General features: G+C 44.0%; 1 protein-coding gene across 1 annotated transcript in view; it reads left to right on the top strand.

Moving 5' to 3' along the window:
- The window catches only part of LOC113124674 (rap1 GTPase-GDP dissociation stimulator 1-like), a 32,720-nt gene that overhangs the window by 2,672 nt on the left and 6,264 nt on the right, over nt 1-23,784 (top strand). The window contains exons 3-12 of the mRNA XM_026297723.1: nt 1,383-1,505; nt 1,578-1,703; nt 1,955-2,083; nt 2,376-2,501; nt 2,769-2,912; nt 3,156-3,287; nt 12,089-12,223; nt 12,448-12,573; nt 13,425-13,564; nt 13,748-13,874. Of these exons, the coding sequence (XP_026153508.1) occupies nt 1,383-1,505; nt 1,578-1,703; nt 1,955-2,083; nt 2,376-2,501; nt 2,769-2,912; nt 3,156-3,287; nt 12,089-12,223; nt 12,448-12,573; nt 13,425-13,564; nt 13,748-13,874 (1,308 nt within the window). The remainder of the gene's footprint in view (nt 1-1,382; nt 1,506-1,577; nt 1,704-1,954; nt 2,084-2,375; nt 2,502-2,768; nt 2,913-3,155; nt 3,288-12,088; nt 12,224-12,447; nt 12,574-13,424; nt 13,565-13,747; nt 13,875-23,784) is intronic.

Here is a 23,784-nt window from a genome sequence, read left to right as displayed (position 1 = left end):
CTCTGACTCCTCTCTCAAACCACCTATCTTCTCTGTCCAAAATATGTACATCACTGTCTTCAAAAGAGTGTCCTGTTTCCTTTAAATGGAGGTGCACAGCTGACTGTTGTCCTAAGGAGTTGCTCCACCTGTGCTGGGCCATCCTCCTGTTAAGTGGTTGTTTGGATTCTGATACCCACTTAGGGTAGCCACAGGTTTTGAGGGCTGTCTTTAGATGTGTGTCCTCCTTTCTCTTGGCCTCCATAGAGGTAGGGATGTTGTTTGCTCTGTGGCATAAAGTTCTGATGACTCCTAGTTTATGTTGCAGTGTGTGATGGGAGTCAAATCGCAGGTATTGGTCTGTGTGTGGGTTTCCTGTAGACTTCTATCACTAGGTTACCATCAGACCTGATGATGAGCTCACAGTCCAAAAAGGCTAGCCTGTTCTCTTTAGCATCCTCTCTGGTGAATTTGATGTTTGTGTCTACTGCATTCATATGATCTGAGAAGGCTTGAACTTCCTGGGCCATTATTTTCACCCAGATGTCATCCACATATCTGAACCAATGGGTCAATTCCTGTGAAGGAGCTGAGAGCTTTCTTTTCCAAAGGTAGAGAGGGTGCTGTCTTCTTTTAGTCATCGCCTAACAGATGTTAAAGCATTGGTGGTGGGGATACTGGTGAAGAGGGACGTAACATTAAATGATACCATTGTTTAATCTATATCCAGTTTTAGATGTCTGACTCTGGAGGCAAATTTCTCTGAATTCCGAATGTGGTGGTCTGTGTGACCTACCAATGGAGCAAAGATGGTGGCAAGGTGTTTGGCAATGTTATATGTCACTGAAAACCAACTCATGAGTGTGCGTCTACCGGCTCTCACCTGATTTACACAACTCACCTAATGAGCCCATGGGACTAAGGGTGGAGTGAAACCAACCTGAAGGATAAACTGAAGATTCCATACCAGCTTTCTCTTAGACTGATGAAGCTACTCAGATGAGTGGTGAAACGTTTCGACCTAAAAACTAGATGTCCAGTTTCCATGACTCAGATAACATGTAAAGTTGCTATTACATCTATATAGCAAGATGACTGTCCCTACATTAGCCTTGATTTTGTGTGCAGTTGAATATTAAGAGTAAAGGTGGCACAATCAGTCTGTTAGATTGATATTGGTAGGGTGTAAATGACAATCTGAAAACATCCATAACTGCACTTTTTCAAATGCAACTGGTTGGAGGCATCACAGCTTGAGTCAAAATCCTTTATACTTGAAGTCACATCAAGGTTTTACCTTGTGAGCTATAATGACAATCCTACATATACATTTCTCCTTTAGGCTGTTGTTGGGTATCCAGACACTGATTTTATTCTAAAGAATTGGATTTGTGTGTCCATAGAGAAAGATGCTGCTGTTGAGATTGCCAGAAGTGGGATCCTACCCACACTGGCTCAGGCCTTACAAAGTAAAAGCAGCCTGAGCTGCCAGGTGGCTCTGGTGGTGGCAGAGATGGCCCGTGAAGGTAGTATACTGCTACAGTTGTTATGGGGGGGGGGTGTCAATAGGTTAAATCTTATATTTGTGTATGTTTTAGCTGCAGTCAGGGATCCGTGCATTGAAGCAGGCCTAGTGAAGGTGCTGCTTCCCCATCTGAACAGCAATAGCCAGGAGATGCTGCTGAACACTGGCAGGGCCATTGGACGCATTTGCTTTGACAACTGTGAGTTGGTGTGTTAGTGTACTGATGAGGATGACACTTTGATAGTGACAGGAAGTTGGTCTACAGCTTTAAATAGTGAAATGGTAATGCTCAAATGTAACACTGTTTATTACTACATTTGATTTGAAATTTCTTCAATTATCCTTTCTACATCAGTTAACAGTAATAATCAGAATTAATCAGTGAAGCCATGAAATGAAGCAATGATATTTTTGATCACTTCCACTTGCTCTCTCTAACCTCCCAACCAGCATACCAGCAGGACCAGTTAGTCCAGAGTGGCGTAATCCCCAGACTGCTGACCATAATGAGGGAGTATCCAGAGAATGACCCCCTGGTTAATGTGTGCTTGCTGGCCCTTTGTAACCTGGCTGACATGGGTATTTATTTAGTAATTGTACTAATTACAGTAATTTATTTTACCTCTGAGTTCAGATATGAATCACATAGTACAAGGGTAGCTACAGGGTCTTTGTTTGGATAAAACAAAATTGCTTATCTCAAATGAAATGAGGCCAGCACTATTGTAATATGTTATGTGTAAGTATTTGGAGCCTTATCAAGAAGAAAGTAGGTAATTCACCATTTTTAAAAAGCTGTTGTGTTAAATTAGTGTTAGATGTCACTGGTACCTCTGACACTATTTATAGTTATAGGCCCCTATGTTTGTAGACTCAGCAAGGGAATCTCTGGCAGAGTTGGATGTGGCAGATGTACTGAAGTTTCAGTTGAAACGGGCACCTGATGCTGAACGTCGACATGTCATCCTGGAAATACTGGGCTCACTGGGTGAGAGTGGTAAGACACGTTGGCTGTTCCAGGAAGGAGGTCATAAAGAGAAAATGTAATGTTAAATCTTTGGTTTCACCAAGCATGACTTGTTTCATCTTAGATCAGATTTTAAATCTCTCAAGGCAGGATTTATGAAGGAGATAAAGTAGTGATTTTCACTGGTGGTTTTATCAAGGTAGCTGTCCCTTTCTCTGGGGTCCTTAGGTCATTGTTGTTCATTTTAGAAATGAGCAAGCCTGATGGATGTAAATCTTTTTTGTGGTGTATCACCAGATACACTGAAGCTGCAGTTTGCAGAGTCAGGTGTACCGGAGGGTCTGTCAGAGATGATTCGGGGTCTCCAGGGTGGTGCTGACCCCCATGACCTCTGCAGCATCAAGATCGCCTCCAATCTTATAGTGTCCCTACTTTTAGGAGGTGAGTGATTCAGCTGCAACCTTGTGGAACATCTCTGAAACTGTGTGTTTCACATTGTAGGTATTAATTTCCATTGTGCTTTTATTTACATCTTTCTGTCTGCTTTGTTTACCTTTATAACACACAGCAAATCAACATTAGAATTTATTATTACACCGGGATAGTAATTTCAGAGTTGTTTATTGGAAGAAATAACATGCTGTTTTTGTATTTATAGTGTTCTTCATTGTGTGTGTGTGTCAGATGAGTCTATGCAGAAGTGTTTTGGTGAAGGATCAGGTCTGGTGTATCAAGATGTTCTGTCCTGGCTGCAGAGTTCCAACACCCAGCTGCAGCTATCTGGTGCTCTGGCCATCGCCAACTTTGCTAGGAATGGTGAGATACTGGATATTTGAACATGCATCCTGAAAACAGTGACAAATACAAATTCACATATTCATTACATCACATGTAATATACAGTGGGTACGGAAAGTATTCAGACCCCTTTAAATTTTTCACTCTTTGTGTCATTGCAGCCATTTGCCAAAATCAAAAAAGTTCATTTTATTTCTCATTAATGTACACTCAGCACCCCATCTTGACAGAAAAAAACAGAAATGTAGAAATTTTTGCAAATTTTTTCAAAAAGAAAAACTGAAATATCACATGGTCATAAGTATTCAGACCCTTTGCAGTGACACTCATATTTAACTCACATGCTGTCCATTTCTTCTGATCCTCCTTGAGATGGTTCTACTCCTTCATTGGAGTCCAGCTGTGTTTAATTTAACTGATTGGACTTGATTAGGAAAGGCACACACCTGTCTATATAAGACCTTACAGCTCACAGTGCATGTCAGAGCAAATGAGAATCATGAGGTCGAAGGAACTGCCCAAGGAGCTCAGAGACAGAATTGTGGCAAGGCACAGATCTGGCCAAGGTTACAAAAGAATTTCTGCAGCACTCAAGGTTCCTAAGAGCACAGTGGCCTCCATAATCCTCAAATGGAAAAAGTTTGGGACGACCAGAACTCTTCCTAGACCTGGCCGTCCAGCCAAACTGAGCAATCGTGGGAGAAGAGCCTTGGTGAGAGAGGTAAAGAAGAACCCAAAGATCACTGTGGCTGAGCTCCAGAGATGCAGTAGGGAGATGGGAGAAAGTTCCACGAAGTCAACTATCACTGCAGCCCTCCACCAGTCGGGGCTTTATGGCAGAGTGGGCCGACGGAGACCTCTCCTCAGTGCAAGACACATGAAAGCCTGCATAGAGTTTGCCAAAAAACACATGAAGGACTCCCAGATTATGAGAAATAAGATTCTCTAGTCTGATGAGACCAAGATTGAACTTTTTGGCGTTAATTCTAAGCGGTATGTGTGGAGAAAACCAGGCACTGCTCATCACCTGCCCAATACAATCCCTACAGTGAAACATGGTGGTGGGAGCATCATGTTGTGGGGGTGTTTTTTAGCTGCAGGGACAGGACGACTGGTTGCAATTGAAGGAAAGATGAATGTGGCCAAGTACAGAGATATCCTGGAAGAAAACCTCTTCCAGAGTGCACAGGACCTCAGACTGGGCCGAAGGTTCACCTTTCAACAGGACAATGACCCTAAGCACACAGCTAAAATAACAAAGGAGTGGCTTCGGAACAACTCTGTGACCGTTCTTGACTGGCCCAGCCAGAGCCCTGACCTAAACCCAATTGAGCATCTCTGGAGAGACCTGAAAATGGCTGTCCACCAACGTTCACCATCCAACCTGACAGAACTGGAGAGGATCTGCAAGGAAGAATGGCAGAGGATCCCCAAATCCAGGTGTGAAAAACTTGTTGCATCATTCCCAAGAAGACTCATGGCTGTACTAGCTCAAAAGGGTGCTTCTACTCAATACTGAGCACAGGGTCTGAATACTTATGACCATATGATATTTCAGTTTTTCTTTTTTAATAAATTTGCAAAAATTTCTACATTTCAGTTTTTTTCTGTCAAGATGGGGTGCTGAGTGTACATTAATGAGAAATAAAATGAACTTTTTTGATTTTGGCAAATGGCTGCAATGACACAAAGAGTGAAAAATTTAAAGGGGTCTGAATACTTTCCGTACCCACTGTAGTGTACAGTATATACAGTAGCAAGAGAAAGTATGTGAACCCTTTGGACTTAACTGGTTTCTGCATCAACGTGCCATTAAATATGACCAGATCTTCATCTAAGTCACAACAATAAACAATGTGCTTAGGCTGATAACACACAGACACAATTCTAATTTTTCATGTCTTTATTGAACACACCCACTTAACATTCACAGTGCTAAAGAGAAAAGTCACTGTCCTTGGAGTTAATACTGCAGTTGCTCAAATCTCCTTTGGCAGCAGTGACTTAAAGGATGTCTGCTGTGAGCAGCTCTCTGGAGGCCATTCCACAGCATCTCTATGGGGTTAAGGTCTGGGCTCTGAGTGGTCCACTCCAAACGGCACATTTTCTTTGTAAGCCATTCTGTGGTGGATTTACTCAGATGTTTAGGATCACTGTGCAGCTGCATCACCCAACTTCTAGTAAGCTTCAGCTGGCGGACAGCCACCCTGACATTATCCTGTAGGACATAGGTCACTAACAGGCGGACCCAGAAGCCGCCCATACGGACCCGGACCTAAAGCCCAAACAGAAGATTGTGATTTAAAACCTAACGCTTCTATTTCCACCGGCGCAGCTTTTTTAGACTTTACGATAGTGGAAACGCACAGACATGCGAGTTGAGCCATCCCACGTGATACCACTCAGCCAATCAAGTCTGTGCATCCCAGGCGGTAAACATTACGACTCTACAGTGTAAACAGCGCTAGAGGCAAGTTACACATGAAAAGACAGTACAAAGAAAAAGAAAGAGAGTGATACATGTAGAAAACAAAGGGTGAGAAACTGTCGAGTGAGACGGAGAAAGAGAGAGAACATAGTTAATGAGAGAACATTATACATATCTACAGCCATACATATATGTTCAGTTGTATGTTACATGACAATAAATATTGTCAGAAAGTTTTTGAATTGTACTGAATTCATTTGATTTGACAGTCAGGTATTGATTACATGCAGATGTTGATAAAACTACTAGGCTACTTAAATACATATCACACTAACTAGTTAGACATTATGATCTTCTGGACCTTTGCTTCAAGAAATTTTCTCTAACTGGACCTCTTTAAATTTTAGTTGAATACCCCTGCTGTAGGACATTCTGGTAAACTTGGGAATTCATTTTCCCCGTCAATGATGGCAAATGGTCCTGGGGCTGCTTCATGATGCTCCCTCCACCATACTTCACCATTACGATGATGTTTTGATGTTTTGGTGTCTTTTGTTTCATCAGTCCACAAAACATTTTCCGAGTAGTGTTGCAGATTGGCCAAGGTGTTTTGGCAAACGTCTGGCACACAGCAATGTTTTTTTTTTTGGAGAGCATCAGTTTCCTGTCAGTTTTCCTGTCATGGACATCCTGCCTGTCCAGACCTATGTATGATAAACTCATGAACAGAGATGTTGAACTGGCAGTTCCAGTGATGCCTTTAAGCCTTTAGCTGTGGGTTCTGCTTTATGTTATTGAAGATTCTGCTTTGTGCCTTGGAGGTCATCTTCTAGGAAGAGTAGCCACAGCACTAAACTGTGCACTAAAAGTTTGTCTAAATGTCGACTGATGGATGCCTTAGTATCCCTTCCCAGCCTTATGCAAATCAACTACTCCTGATTGTATATCTTCAGAGATCTCCTTTTTGTGAGGCATAGTTCACATCAGCAGATGCTTCTTATGAAGAGCAAACTTAAAATGTCTGAGTGTCTTTTATTATTCAAAGCTCTAAACCACAGCTCCAGACAGTCTTCAATAACAGGACTCCAAGTGACCAAACTACTGACTCCACTTAGCTTTCTTTGACGTAATTAGTCTATTGGTTCACTTACTTTTTCCACTAGCACTATGAATCATAGGTCAGTTTCTTAAAGACAAAGAATTGTATCTGTGTGTTATCAGCCTAATCACACTGTGTCTATTGTGTCAGATCACATTTCATGGCAAATTAATCCATAAAACCAGTTCAAGAGGTTCACATACCTTTTCTTGCCATTGTATACAAAAAGAAAACAAAAGAAAATACTTAGAGATCATGTGCAAGGAGCGGAGATGAGCTGAGCTGATCTGAGCTGAGCTGAGGTCATTGCATGTTGGAAAGTCCTCACGCAGTTTAAGCCTATACTAGAGACTGGATTAATTGGAGGATTTTTATGGAGATATTGGGACATCCTGATAGTAATGAGTTATAGTAATCTAGCCTTGAAGTAACAGCATGGACTAGTTTTTCTGCATCATTTTGAGACAGGATGTTCCTAATTATGTGTGAATTAAAGAACATGTCATGGTCAAAAATAATTCCAAGGTTTTCACAGTAGTGTCCTTTAGACATGCATGAAGTCTAACTGGTTTGTGTCATCAGGTTTCATAGATAGGTACAGCTACATACCGATCCAGATACAGTGTCATCTGCATAACACTGGTAATTAATGTAGTACTTCCCATTAGCATTGCCTAAGGGAAACTTGTATAAGGTGAAGAGAATCGGTCCTAGGACAGAACCTTGTGGAACAAGGAACACTAACTTTTGTGTATGTCGAAAGTTCATTAACATGAATAAATTTTGAATCTGAAGATTTAAAGGAGCCCTATTATGCAAAATTGACTTTTTGGCCATTTTGGTACCTTTATATGACTTCCTGGTGGATGTAGACACAGGTAGAGGTGTGTCCCCTCCTTTTTTTTCCCTTTTTCCTGTTTAGTGAAAAGCAGTTGCGAAACAGTAGATTTTACACTTTTGTCTCTCATATACATATACAAGAGAACCGTTTACATAGTCCCTCCTCTGACTCTGCCCAAACACTGCCCACAAAAAACTTTGCCAAAACTCAGTTGTCTGCCATTTTTATGCACTGGCTTCAGCACTGAGAGGATAAACACAGCACAGAAGCTATTTTTGTTTTCCTAATATCATTGGTGTGTTGAAATTAGACACGTTAGTTGCAGAGTTAGCACTAATGCTGCCCAGCCAATGTATATTGTCTACTCATACTCATTTTCCGCTAAAACAGGATAGGTTTGTTGTTTGCTTTAAAGGATAATTGAAAGTATTAGCTATATTTTGTTGGTGAAAAATGAAAAATGTTTGTTGGTTTGCTTAAATCACTCATGCTACATTACTACATGCAATACTACATACAATGCAGAGTAAAAAGGCCTAAGTTTGTGATTTGGGTATCAGAGGGTTGTGTTTTTCGGTGTGACTAGTGTGGGAGGCTGCAAAGCTTTTTGCTTCGAAATGTTTTTTCTGGCCACACACCAATTGCTCAACGACAGGATTTGTGTTCTTTTTCCGGTGAGGGGGGATTTTGGTGAGGCCATAGAGCAGCCTCAAGGACATTCTGGCAAACCATCTACCAACTCAGGAGCAGTAATCAGTGCGTTACTCACACTGTATATAGTGCGCTGCTGACCTCAACTGAAGATATATTGGGGAGGTGGAAGGAATACTAATAGGCAGAGATGGCAGTCTTGAGGGGGGAGTTCGCTACTGTTGTTGAAGTCAGTTAAACAGCTGCAAAGTCTCAAGGTGGCAGGGGCGGAGTTCCTCAAGGCTGCGGATGATGTGGGGCTGTCATGGCTGACATGCCTCTGCAATATCACTTGGTTAGGGACAGTACCTGTGGAGTGGTAAACCAGGGTGGTGATCCCGCTTTTTAAGAACGGGGATCAGAGGGTGTACTCCAACTACAGGGGAATCACACTCATCAGCCTGCCTGGGAAAGTCTACGCCTACTGGAGAGGAGAATTCCACCCATAGCAGAACCTTGGATTCAGGACGAACAGTGTAGTTTTTTTTACTGGTTGTGGAACACTGGACCAGCTCTATACCCTCACCAGGGTCCTCAAGGAGTCATGGGAATTTGCCCAATCAGTCCACAGATGCTTTGTGGACTTGGAGATGGCATTTAATCATGTCCCTTCAGGACTCCTGTGGAGGGTGCTCTGGGCGTATGGGGTCCTTAGCCCACCACAGCAGGCTGTCCTGTCCCTGTGCAACTGGAATGAGAGTCTGGTTTGCATTGCTGCTGTTAAGTCAGACTATTTTCCAGTGCGTGTTCAACTCTGCCAGGGCTACCCATTGTCACTGATTCTGTTTATTATTTTTATGGGGATCCAGTATGGTGGGCAAAGGATCCCATCTCTGCTCTTTGCAGATGATGTGGTTTTGTTGGCTTCATTCAGCCAAAACCCCAGTGTGCACTGGACCAGTTTGCAGCTGAGTGTGAAGCAGCTGGGATGAGAATCAGCACCTCCAAATCCCTTCCAGGTCAGGGGAGAGCTTCTGCATCAAGTGGAAGAGTTTAAGTATCTTGGGATCTGTTTCACATGTGAGAGAAGGAAGGAGCATGAGATCGATAGATAGATTGGCATGGCATCTGCACTTATGCAGTCGATGTACTGGTCCATTGAGGTGAAGAGGGGAGATGAGCCGTAAGGCAAAGCTCTTGATTTACTGGTCGACCTATCTTTTATACTTTTGTGTGGAATTGTTTAGCCATTGGCTGCAATTGCAAAAAATACATTTCACTGTACATTGTACTATGTATAAATGTGCATGTGACAAATAAAGCTTATCTTACGTTCCAGTCTCTGTAATAAGCAGTGACTATAGAAGCGGTGGACATAGCAATCCCGCTTCTGGGTTTGAAGCCATAAAGGGAGTAGCTGCTGGCTCCAACAAGCTCTGGCTCCCATTGACTTTGATTCAAAAATCGGTGCCAATTACTAAGTCACTATTGTGGCCACAGTAATCATAGTGACTTTCGCGTCTTTGTTTTAATATGGTCTTAATATCCCTAATTTTCTTATACTGATATTTGCTCCATAACAGAAGATATTGTTGTGTTTTGTAGTAAAAAGGAATTTTAACAGGGCCCAAGGTTGCAGACAATATAAAAAGACTTTATTGATGGGCGCGAAACATAAAGCTACCTAGCAACTAACAGGCGAGACAGGAACATCCATCCCTCCATCCATTATCTATACCCGCTTAACCAGGGTCACGGGGATCTGCAGGGGCCTATCCCAGCTCTCTTTGCAGGAAGGCAGGGGTTCACCCTGGACAGTCCATTGCAGGGCCACATATAGACACACAGAGACAAACAACCACTCACACTCACTCCTATGGGCAATTGAGAGTCACCAATCAACCTAACATGCATGTTTTTGGACTGTGTGAGGAAACCGGAGTACTCGGACTAAATCCACGCAAGCACAGGGGAAACATAAAAACTCCAAACAGAAAAGTCGGGTTGCGAACCCAGGATCAGACAGGAACATGGAAACCAAAATAAAAGTCCACCAAAGGAAGTCAAAATTACCAGGCCATAACAATAACTGCCCAATTAAGTGCCTCCTTTAATCCATGTCACCTCGTTCCACTCCTACATGGGGATGATTGACAGGTTTGATTGAGAAGGTTGTTTTACCCTTACACAAATCGTAGACACCAGCCATTTTATGCGTAGAACTACACATAGAGACAAACAACCTCACACTCACTCCTATGGGCAATTTAGAGTCACCAATCAACCTGACATACATGTTTTCGGACTGTTGGGGGAAACCAGAGTACCCGGTGTAAACCCACGCAAGCATGGGGAGAACATGCAAACTCCACATAGTAAGGTCCCTGACAGGTTGCGAACCCAGGCCCTTCTTGCTGTGAGGCAACAGTGCTAACCACTGTGCTGCCCCGGCGAAATTCATAACTGCTGGAAATGGTGTCTGAATTGGCTTCATTCTCGCAGTGCATAACGCTAAGGGTGGCATCACACTGTATAGGTCCACACCCAATACACTGTCAATTGTAATAAGATTCTGTGGTCAATGCATCAGTAAGGTCTAGAAGGACAAGTACAGAAATTCTTGAAAATCAATTTTCTCAGACTTCTTTCTGGGCCTCTTCCTCCGGGTACAGTTAGGTGAGCGCCACTGGTAGGCCGGGATTGACGCCAGGTGAAGAGGAAGGCTTGATGTTTCATCCTTAAAATTATGGTTTAGCAGCAACCCTTGTGATGTTCTTATATCAAGAAGTGCGTGAGAATCATATACTAGCAATCGAGAAATGTCTTGGCATAGAATACAAAACAATGCCACAGCTAACGTTAATCTCAGTAGAGCTGACAGACGACTGCCGACATACACTGGTCAAAGAAAACGACTATTCAATTTCAATGTCATGTGTCTGAACAAGATCAAGGGTGTGATTAAAACAGTGATCCACTGATTCAGCACTTGTGTCTGGCATATTCACTTTATGTTGGCATTAATTCAACTTCAATTCAATTGTATTTGTATAGCGCCAAATCACAATACAAATCATCTCAAGGCAGAACAAAAAAACCAACAAACCCCTTATGGGAAAGACGTTGGCGACAGTGGAGAGGAAAAATTCTCTTTAACGGAAGAAAAAACCTCCAGCAGAACCAGGCTCAGTTTGGGCGGCCATCTGCCTCGACTGGTTGGGGTGAGTGGATAGAGGAGAGAGAAAAGAACAGCAACAATAAACAACAAATAGACACTGCAGGTTGGTGGGACCAGTAACTGCACATCAGCAATATACAGCTCCAGGACCAGGAACACCTGCAGAAGGTACAGAGAGAGAGAACAGAGAGAGAGGGAGAGAGCACAAACTAGGGGAGAGAGAAGAGATTACAGTAAATCAAAGCCTTCAGTGCTTGGGGAAGGAAAATGCTTTTCCCATCCACAATTTAAGGAGAGTTTTAAATGGGAAAGGCTTGTCTTGATGTTGTGATGCTATCGGGCTTCAAATGCAGCCTTTGAAGAATGCCACCTCTGAATTAAGACACATTGAATATCTCACATTAGAATTAAACACTGATTTCCTATAGGAGTCTTGTTTTTTCAGCCTCATCAGCGCCCACTCCAAACTCCTCCTCTGTCCTCAAACTTCATCCTTTGCTTGTGTCATAATTTCTATGGCCACTAGAGGTAACCTAACACTTAATTTTTCATTGACATGTAAATCTGTCTCAGAATTACATTGCACTGTAAAAAGTCAATCAGGTTTTGAAGGTCTCTTTCTTGGCCTACTGTGTTTCTGTCAGACAGTAACTGTGTGAAGATGCTGGACCTCGGAGTGGTTCCTCACATTCTGACCTTGTTGGAGCAGCATGTTGATGAAGGAGACGTGTCTGTTCAACATGCTGGACTGAGTGCGCTGAGAAACCTGGCCATTCCTGGTACTGATCACAAGAAAACAACAGACATGATTCTAATGACCAAACATGAAAACCTATTTAAATTATTTAAAAGTGTAACTAACATTTAAAATGGCATTTATCTCATTTACATTATAATATAAAACTATTCTATTTGTTTTTTTCCTTTTTGAACCACTAAAGTAATACATGGAACCACACCAAGTGTGATGGAAGTGCCTCAGTATGACATTTGTGTCTTCCAGCCACTAACAAAGTGCGGATGCTGGAGGATGGGGTGACTGAGAGGATCAAGACCCTGTTGCGCTCTGACATGCCCCCAGTTCAGTTCAAACTGCTGGGTACACTACGTATGATGGTGGATGGACAAGGTAAGTGTTGCATTAATTAAAGCCTTCAAAGCCTTCAACTGTCTTTCTCCCCAGGGGAGTCTGTAGCACCTTTGGTTCAAGATGTCTACTTGACCACTTAGTGTCTAAAGGTAATTTAATATGGTTAATATTTCAAAAATAGGTTAAGACAACAAATAGAAATGCTGAAACAATTGCAGTCAAGGAGTTTTTACAGTTAATAGTGTGTAAGCTGAAGATCTTGTGGAGTATGTAGGAGTGTAGGTTTGGTGGGAACTGTGGGTAACTTCTGTAAATGATTAGGACTGGGTCTACGTGTGTCTTCTCTTAATCCCCTCCCAATTTCGCTCATTTATTATTCCTCCCTCACTTAAAACCATTTGAAAATGGCCACACCCAGGGATGTCCACTTCGGATGCCACGTGCCCCACTTTGAACAATCCCCTGGGGCCTATTAACTGTGGGTAGAAGACGCAATTAGAACAATAACCTTTGTATATTTTATTTTTTTATCCATTTTCCTGATTTCATTTACAGTAAATTCCTCCTTGTTCCTTAGAAGACAACGCTATTATATTCTCAATTAACTGACCCATTTTGTCTGTGAAAGGCCAGAAAATAGTGAAAATCTCCATCACAAATTCCCAACCCCTAAATGTCGTCAAATGTTTCTTGTTGTCCAGTTGAAATTGTTTTCATGTCCCCAGGTGGATAAATCAGTTTAATTATATATTTCCCTCCTCAATCAAATCAAAAATGTGCAGCATTCAATCTAAAGTTGATTCCTTTCATCACTCCTATTGTCAATTTAATGTACATTGGAGCACGACGTGGCTGTTTGTTTGACCTTTTTCTGGTATGCCGTGTATTAGAGGAGGCGGCCTTGGTGCTTGGGAGAGATTCTGTGCTGCTGGCTCGGGTCATGGAGTGGTGTGAAGCCAAAGACCATGCAGGAGTCCGAGGAGAAGCCAGTCGCCTATTGGCTGCCCTCATCAGGCACAGCCGCAGCCCTGTTAGTCATTTTGTTCGTATTTGAAAGTTAGCACAAGTGTGAACTAAAAATAACTTTTTTTCGTTTTGGCAATCACACCTAATTTGTTGGAGCATCACATAATAAATGTATAGGTGCAGTGTTTTATATGTGCACATACATATAATGACCACATGTAATAATCTGATTTCCTCTCTCTGACAGGAAGTTGTCTGTGCTGTAGCCAGAGCAGATGGCGTTCGGCATCTTATTTCCATGGCAACTAGTGAGCATGTCATCATGCAGAATGAAGCGTTGGTCGCCCTGGCAATCGCATCTGCAATTGACATTGGTAAATTGATTTCAGATACTATGTAAATTCATCAGGTACCTCAGGTAGCACGTTTGCAGTATCTGGAACTCAATGAGGAGTGCTACAGGAAACTTCTAATGGGCTAGGGCTGCTGGTCTTCCAAATCTAAAGGAGGAGAATGTTGTCCATCTTAAGCCTGGAAACAGCAAATTTGTCACTGTGTGAATTGTTGGCCAATTAAGACTGATGTCACCATTCTGAGATGATTAACAAAAAATTATATCTTTAGGCGTACAGGTACAAAACTGAATTTGTTATACTAGCTGTTAGAAATGCAGCAATGACTTCGAGTGCAGTGGTGTGTCCAGGACATTTTTACTGGGTTGGCCAAGGTGGGCCATATTGCCATGGCACAGCGAATCTTAATGAATGGCAGGTAATCAAAATGTGTAATACAGATGTTCAATGTGTCGCATTGCAATCTTCAGCAATAAACAAATGGTGCCATGCTCACCACCACCACAAAACCTAAAGCTGATAATACGATCTGATAAGATAAGATAATTCTTTATTGATCCCACAGTGGGGAAATTCAATTGTTACCATAGCTACAGGACAACAGTAAGGTGCAAGAATGAAAAATAAAAAGTGTGCAAAATGTGTGCAGAGACTAAACATTTTACAAATTTACAAATATTTACAAATAAGAATACTGTACATAATATGTCTAAAATAAAAATAAAAATAAACCACAAGATAAGCTAATATGAAAACCTCTATGTGCACAGTTGAGTTTGTTAGGTTGATTGGTTGTATAATCTAACAGCGATGGGAATGAAAGACATGCGGTAACGCTCCTTCCTACATGGAGGGTGTAACAGTCTTCCACTGAAGGAGCTGCTCAGCGACTTCACTGTCTGATGCAGTGGATGAGAGTTGTTGTCCATGATGGATGTCAGCTTGGCCAACATCCTCCTCTCACCCACCACCACAGAGTCCAGTGGACAGCCCAGGACAGAACCAGCCCTCCTGACCAGCTTATTAAGTCTTTTTCTGTCCCGGTCTGTGCTTCCTGCTCCCCAGCCAACCACAGCGTAGTGGATAGCAGAGGCTACCACAGAGTCTTAAAATGTCCTTAAGACAGGCGTGCACTCTCCAAAGGACCTCAGTCTCCTCAGAAGGTGGAGGCGACTTTGGCCCGTCTTGTATAGGGCATCGGTGTTATTAGTCCCGTTACTTAAAACTCCAGGTACTTAAAACTGTCCACTATCTCAATGTTTGAGCCCTGGATGCTCACCGGTGTGTGATGTGGTGTCCTCCGGCGGAAGTTGATCACCATCTCCTTCGTCTTACTGGTGTTTAAGCACAAGTGGTTGCGCTCACACCAGTCCACAAAGTCCATGATGACTGACCTGTACTCCAGCTCGTTCCCCCCAGACACACAGCCGACAATGGCCGAGTCATCTGAGAACTTCTGGAGATGGCAACTTCTGGTGTTGTATGTGAAGTCCGAGGTGTACAGTGTGAAAAGGAACGGTGAAAGCACCGTCCCCTGAGGGACCTCCGTGCTGGAAACCACCACCTCAGACACACAGTTGCGTAACCTCACGTACTGTGGCCTGATGGTGAGGTAGTCAGTCGTCCATGCAGACAGTCGTCCGTCCACTCCTGCCCCTTCCAGCTTCTCTCTCAGAAGTGCTTGGCAGATGGTGTTGAAGGCGCTGGAGAAGTCAAAAAACATGACCCTCACTGCGGTTCCGGCGGCCTTCAGGTGTGTCAGCGCCCGGTGCAGCAGGTAGATGACACCGTCATCCACCCCGATGTTCGGCCTGTAGGCAAAATGCAGCAGGTCCATCGCAGTGCTGACAACAGAGCGAAGGCAGCTGAGGATGAGCCTCTTCATGATCTTCATGAGGTGGTTTGGCTCCTTAGCGTGCGTCGTCTTAGGAAGCGGAACCACACAGGAGGCCTTCCACAGGACAGGGACCATCTCCAGACTTAGGCTGAGGTTGAAGATGTAAGTGACCACCTCACAGAGCTGGTCAGCACAGTTCCTGAGCAGTCCGGGGCTGATGCCGTCTGGATCTGCGGCTTTCCTGGTCTTTAGCAGCCTCAGTTCTCTCTTCACCTGATCTGAAGTTAAGGAGAGGGGGGTGGAGGTGGGGGGCAGAGATGGGCTGGTTATGGACTAACAAGCAACTACCATGCTATTCAATTTTCTATTTGACTGCCACCCATCACAGTCCCTGGGAACCTGTTATTATTTTATCGTGTCTATTTTAATAATCACTAATTTTGTCAGGATGGGCTACACGTTCTCTCAGGGCCATTTTCTCATAGTGGAATAAAGCCCTCATCTCTTCCCAAGTTAAGATGGCAAGATCCATCTGCTTTTAACATGAAGTATACTGTATAATCATTAAAAGTGATACATGTCAAACTAATGTTTCAATTGACTTTTATTCAAACAAAAGTGAATGACAATACATAAATAAAATTATGAAATGCATATATAACCAAACAAACCTCAACTCCAAAGTCTGTACTTTACTAATGTTATGTTAACTATCTTAACTCTCATGAGCAATGGGGAGTTATAATAATATAATTAGAATAAGAGGGATTTCAGTTCTGCTACAAAGAATAGAAATACCGTCTTACATTCAGAACAATAAAAGTACATGCAAAAAGCTTTTAGACACTGTCAGTCAGTCAGAAAAACAGTTTGCACGCTCAGAGTAGCAACGGAGAAACGGTATGGTGTAGTTAACGTTTGCCCTATACATATAATTGCTGTACCCCTGCATGCTAGTTAGAGTTTTCACACATTCAGAAGAAAAGTCAACTTAATTACACACGTGTTTGGCAAGTATGGCTGCTTGAGAGCATACTGTGTGTCATGAACTGATCCACGTTTGTCATTTCCTGCATAATTTTGAAATTTCACTCACCAGTCATAGAGATGTCAAATCATTTCCTGTCAGTCTGTTAGCCACATGCAGCTAGTTCTCTCTTTCTTTTCTCTTTTATCCATTTTGCTCCTCTTGGGAGCATAGGGCCTCAGCAACACTCCTCCAGCGAACTCGATTCTCTTCAACTGAGCCCATGTCCATCCGGCTGCCTTCATCTCTCGCTCAGTGCAGCGTCTCCACGTCTCCCTTGGCCTGCCTACTTTCCTCTTTCCCTGTGGGTTCCACTCCAGCGCCTGCCTTGTGACATTATCCGGGCTCTTGCGCAGAGTGTGGCCTATCCAGCCCCATTTTCTCTTTCGGATCTCTTGGTTAATGGGGGTCTGCCTTGCTCTTTCCCACAGGGTGGTATTAGAGATCCTTTCTGGCCATCTGATGCGTAGGATAGTGCGAAGGCATCTGTTGATGAACACCTGTAGTTTGGTGGTTGTTGTCTTGGTCAGTCTCCAGGTTTCTGAACCATACAGTAAAACTGCTTTCACACTGGTGTTGAAGATGCGGATTTTTGTCTGTCTGGAAAGTGCGGTAGATTTCCAGATGGGCCGCAGGGTATTGAAGGCATGCCTAGCTTTATTGATGCGGCTTTTGATGTCCTCGTCTTGCTCACCACACTGCCCAGGTAGACAAACTTGTCAACATCACTAATACTGGATCCTTGAAGTTGGATTTGATCTTGCTGCTTGTTGTTTATTCGTATGGTCTCTGTCTCTTTGATATTGATCTTAAGTCCAACTTTGCCTGCTTCCTCTGCGAGTCTATTCAGTTTCTGCTGTGCATCTTGTTGTCGGTGAGACAGTAGGCTGACGTCATCCGCGAAGTCGAGGTCTTTGAGCTGCTTGGTGAAGGTCCATCGAATTCCTGTGTTGGCGTTCTTGGTGGAATTCCTCATGATCCAGTCCACTACTAGAAGGAAGATGCTCGGTGACAGCAAGCAGCCCTGCCTCATTCCAGTCTTAACCTCAAAGGGCTCCGTCAGTTTGCCTCTGTGGATAATCTGGCATGTGGAACTGGCGTACAGTGGCTGGATAATGGCAATGAACTTGGGTGGGATCCCATAGTGTGACATGAGATTCCAGACAACCTCCCGGTCCACGCTGTCAAAGGCCTTCTCGAAGTCCACGAAGACTAAGTAGAGTGGAGATTGCCATTCAAGGGACTCCTCTATAATAATGCGCAGAGTGGCAATATGGTCGATACACGACTTGCCGAAAGCCTGCCTGTTCGTCTCTCAATCTCTTGTCTAGAGCCTCCTTCAGTCTCTCTAGCATGATGCGCGTCAAGATCTTGCTGGGAACAGACAGGAGCATGATACCTCGCCAATTGTTGCAGCTGGATAAGTCACCTTTCTTGGGGAGCTTGACGAGGTGCCCCTGTCTCCATTCATCAGGTACTTGTTCCTGTGTCCAGACTTTCTGTAGCAGAGGGAGGAGCATGTTGGTTGTTGTGGGGACATCGGCTTTCAGGGCTTCTGGGGGTATGCTGTCTGGGCCTGCTGCTTTGCCTGCTTTAATATTCTTCACTGCCTTGATAATCTCTGCTTTAGTGGGAGGGTTGGTTTTTACGTCTAGAAGGCTGTCTGCTGGTCGTATAGTGGAGGGCTGTTCTGGTGGGGGTCTGTTCAAGATTTCTGTGAAGAGCTGGGCCCATCGTTCTCTCTCCTGGCTTTCAGTTGTGATGGTTTTCCCGTCTTTGTTTTTCACAGGGCACATTGGTTGCGTGCTCTTGCCTGCAAGAGTCCTGGTAATTTCATACAACCTCTTCATATCTCTCTTGCCTACTGCTGTTTCTGCCTCCTCCGTTAGGTCATGAATAAATTTCCTCTTGTCTGCTCTGGCACCCTTCTTCACTTTTTGTTTATTTCCAAGTTTGCCTGAAGATCTCTTTTCTCCTGCTGGTCATGGCTGTGGTTGATCCTCTGTTTCAGTACTTTCCTCTCCTCCACGAGGTCCCAGGTGTCTGCTGTCAGCCACTCCTTATGCTCTCTTGTCTTCTTTCCCAGGACTTCTTGGCAGGCGTCTGTCCAGATCTCCTGCCAGTGTTCTTCTATCATCATCTCCTCAGCCAGGTCTGCTAGTGCCTCAAGGTGGTTTTTCAGGCTGCATTGATACTCTATAGTTTTTCTGGTGTCCTTCAGGCATTGGACGTTGTACTTGAAGGAGAATCTCTGTGCTTGGTCCTTGTGGGCTCTCAGTTTCAACTTCACGGTAGCCGTACTAAGTGGTGGTCCGATGCAGCGTCTGCTCCACGCTTCACCCTCACATCTAGAAGGCTTCTTCTCCACTTGCGACCGATGGTGATGTGGTCTATCTGATTCTCTGTTTTTCCATCAGGGGATGTCCAGGTCTTCTTATGGATGCCTCTGTGGGGGAAAATGGTGCCTCTTCTGTCTCTTCTGTGCGCTTTGTCAATGGTAGTTTGTAAAGCACTGTAGAAGTCGTTTTTCTCTTCTTCCTCTGCGGTGTTGGTGGGGGCGTAACACTGTATGATGGTGACGTTTCTTCCCTTTGATTTGAATCGTGCTGTCAGTATCCTTGCAGAGACAGGCTCCCACCCTATCAGTGCCTTGGCAGCGTCTGATGTCATGAGCAGTCCAACTCCCTGTACGTGTTCTTCCCCTGGCCCAGAATAAATGATGGTTTCTCCACTTGCCAGTTTGATCTGTCCATTTCCATTCCATCTGGTTTCGCACAACCCTAAAATTTGGAGCCCATATCGTTTCATCTCTTTTGCTACTTGTCCTGTCTTGCCGCTTTCGTACATAGTACGGATGTTCCAGGTTCCGATCTTAGTTTTAGTCTTGACTGTCAGAAGATTGGTCGGCGCACTGGCTTCCCAAAGGCTTTCACCAGCTCGCGTCATGAGCTCTTCTGGAGAGAAATCCACCCCAGCTAAGCTTCTTTTCGGTTGCGTTGCTGGGGTTTCTGTAACAAACTTGTTTTTTACAGGAGTGGGTTATTAGCCCCCAGCCCAACCCCCAACCTGGAGGGCCAGTGGACTGCTCTTCGTCTGGCCTCTATCCTTCGACCTCTCTGGCCTGGGAGACCCTACCAGGAGCACACAGCTCCAGCCAGCATAGCTCACAGGGTTGTCGAGGCACTCAAGCCCCCCCACCACGGCAAGGTGGCAGTCCATGGGGAGGACATGCAGCTAGTTATGCTGGTCCAATTAGTGTCCAGGTATATATATGATAGCTCAGACCCATACAGTTTGTCTGTGCTGTTGCTTATGTTCAGTCAGCTTATCAGCCTTCCATAGTGTTGTCAAGATTACTAGTGTATGACCTGTTTCTCGTATTTGTCTTTCATCTGGATACTTTTTCCTGTTGGACTGATATTCTGGTATTGAACATTACTGTCCAAATTTGACTCTGCCTTACCCGCCTTGTGGACATTAAATCTTTATCATTCCCTTTCTGGCTGTGCTTTTGGGTCCCTGTGGTTGTGAGTGCTAACAGTACAAACTGGTCACTATGGACCCAGCCAGCATCGACGCGTTTCAGTTGGCTATTCAAGCTCAGGTTCAGAGGCTGGTTCGGCATGAGGACCATCTACAGCAAATTTGCAAGGAGGTTATAGGGAGACAAGAAGCTATGCTAACCGCCATTTGCAAACAACTTGGACAGCTGGCGTGTGACGATTCGGTTAGTCAGCCGCATGATACAGGAACACCTGGTGCTTCAGCACCAAAACCCACGGGAGTGAAGCCACCCACAGTGCACCTGGCCCAACCTATCCGTTTTTCCGGGTTATTCTGAGACTGCCAGCTGTTCTTGACCCAATGCAGAATTCATTTTGAACTTCATGTATATACTGACAAGCGAACGAAGATGGTTTTTGCAATATCTCATCTCACTGGTCCTGCAGAGACTTGGGCGGCAACAGAGTGGCATAAGAACTTGGACTGCTGTTTGACGTTTTCTCACAAGCACTAACACTATTTTTTCAATCAGTGACTCCAGGCAGAGAGGCCACTCGCAGACTAAGTAGAATAAGACAAGGCACCAGACACACATCAGAATATGCGATTGAATTCCGAACCCTAGTGACCCAAACAGGCAGGGGGGAGCTCACTTTATGCCACACCTTCTTCCAAGGACTTCATCAGGTCAAGGATCACCTCGCTTCAACCAACTTACCTGCAGATCTCAACTCCTTAATCGCCCTGGCAGTCTAGATAAATAAACAACTGCTCGACAACAAGAAGGAGCAGTGCCAAGAGCGGCGCATGGATCCTTTTTGGAGTCGGATTTCCAGCCATAAGCAGCCAGACCAGTATCAGACAAATGGCGGTCCTTCGGAACCCGAACCGGTACACCGACCAGCGACGGCATCGTCTGTAGTCGCGAAAGAAAGGGACATGGACACCGAACCCATGCAGCTAGGGAGTGGAGAGGGAACTGAGACTCCACCAGGGCCAACCAAATCAACCACATAACCAAGTGCCTGGCTCACCAATAAAGGAGAGGATATCGGTGAGCCAAACCAAATGTAATGTTAAATCCTCCTGACCTATCACTATAGTAACAATCTCTTCTGCTCATTTTTCATTGGAACAGGTGGTGCTGCTAGACTCTGGAACCGACGTGAGTATTATCGAATCCAGTCTCGTTCAGCAACTGGGACTGGCATTGGTGGCTATTCCCCAACCCATCAAGGCTACAACGCTCGACGGCCAGCTCCTGTGGAAAGTCACACACCACACAGTTCCCATTCAACTATCCTTGCCAGACCACCATCATGAAAACATCTGCTTCCACGTCATAGACTCTCCACAGCAACACTTGGGAATACCCCTGGTTCCTACAGCCAACGTCAGGGTGGACTGGACTTCGGGTCAAATTTCTGAGTAGGGTGCAAACTGTCGGAGACACAGGAATAATATCTCGGACGGAACCCAAGAGATTCAACCCCACCACGACTCCTCAGGGGACCATGGGAGAGAGAGAGACTTATCCAGATCTTTCAAAGGTACCCCAGTCCTACGGACCTAAAGGAGGTCTTCAGCAACGTAAAGTCTGTGTCACTACCTCTTCACAGAAACTTTGCACTATAGACCTGCTGCCTGGTAGTGTCCCACCCAAGGTGTGGTTATACTCTTTATTCCTGAAAGAAAGACAAGCTATGCAGGAGTACATCGATTCTTCTCTAAGGTCTTGCATTATTGGACCCTCCTCCTCTCCAGCAGGAGTGGAGTTCGTCTTTTCGTGGAGAAGGAAAAATCCCTAAGACCATGCAATGATTACAGGGGCCTTAATGAAATCATGGTAAAAAATCCTTATCCATTACCTCAGCCTTTGAACTGTTACAGGGGGTCGAGTTTTCACAAAGTTGAAATTACACAATGCATACCACTTGGTGTGAATTAGGCATGGGGACGAGTGGAGGACTGCCTTTAACACCCCTTCATGCCTTTTTGTTTAACTAACGACGTTTCAGGCCATGGTTAATGAAATCCTACAAGACATGGTCAATGATTTTGTATTGTATATCTGGATGATATTCAGATTTTTTTCCCCAGATCTCATCACGCACACACACCATGTCAAGAAAGTTCTCAAGAGATTGCTAGAAAACGGCCTATATGTTAAAGCTGAATGGGAGTTCCATGTATCCAAAGTGTCTTTCTTAGGATTTGTGGTATCGGAAAGAACTATGGAGATGGACCTGGCCAAGACCAGGGCAGTGGAGGAGTGGCCCACGCCAACTTCTCTCCAACAGGTACAGCGATTCTTGAGATTTGCTAATTCCTATAGAAAATTCATGTAGAATTTCAGTTCCATTGCTACCCCCTTCCATGCACTAACGTCATCCAAAAACAGGTTTATTTGGCCACCTGCGGCCGAGGACGCATTCCAATGCCTCAAGTCCAGCTGGCCATCTGGTAAGATCGCCACATTATGGTTTTTACAGACTATTCCAGCTTTTTAGCGAAAAGCATGTGAAGTTAATGAATGCAAAAAGCTCCTGCACAATAAACGCGATTGTTTCTCCTTTAACTACCTAGTGGTGCTGATTATAAGAGCCCCTCAAGGATCCCGCCACTTTGAAGACTACAAAAAAGCCTTAACTCTCATTCATTCTCTGGATTAAGCAGTCTTTATTTTCCCTGTAGCGTGCAGTCTCTCATTTTTTTTCTGAAGGACTTGAATGTGAGAGTACCCACCGGGTCTATGGACACTGTCTGGATCTTATTGGAGATGATGACAACGATGGATTTACGCATTGGTCAATATAAATCCACTGCCTACTTTCTGTACTTTACATCAGAGAAGGACCCAGAGTTTATGATATGGATATGGACGGAATTAGTTAGGTGAGATGCACGCAGCCTGCGCCTGTGTCTGGTGTTGGATTATTTAATGTTGTTTTTTGTTGTTTATCATTATATATCACATCAGCCTAATGTCTGCATTAGAGATTTGATTTTAAATGACAGATGTGTTTAGGTATTGTTAATTGATATTTTATTATTAGACTCTTTGTTGCTCTAATCTCATTCCGGACTTGAGATGTTACAGGGTTTCCACCTTTTTTTTTAAGCTAGAGTACGATCACGGACCTTGGTAAGGGAAGTATTAGTGTCTGGCTGAACAGACACTTTCTGGGATTTGTTATGTATGTTCAGCATTATTTTTATTGTTCGTTTATTCGTGCCAAATATAACAAGGTTGTTTGTTGAGTTACAGTATTACCTGTTTAAGCTCTACTAATGCAATACCACTAAGTAATAATAATTTGAGTTTTATGAGCTGGACCATCAAGGGCCTTAATAATGAACATAATAAGAAAAAGAAAATATTGTCTTTTATTAAATCCAAAAAATGTGACATTGTCTTTGTCCAAGAGAGAAATCTGTGGCCCCAGGAGTCACAGACGCTCTGTGTAGGCTGGGTGGGCTTTGTGGGGGCAGCCAGTGGCAGCAGTAAAAGCAGAGGGGTGACAACATTAATTAGTAAATACCTGCAGTTTCAATGTTTCAGA

Source organism: Mastacembelus armatus, chromosome 12 (assembly GCF_900324485.2).
Source record: "Mastacembelus armatus chromosome 12, fMasArm1.2, whole genome shotgun sequence".
NCBI classification, from domain to species: Eukaryota; Metazoa; Chordata; class Actinopteri; order Synbranchiformes; family Mastacembelidae; genus Mastacembelus; species Mastacembelus armatus.
The sequence above is the reverse complement of the archived record's forward strand: the minus strand, read 5'-3'. Positions and strand labels throughout refer to the sequence as shown.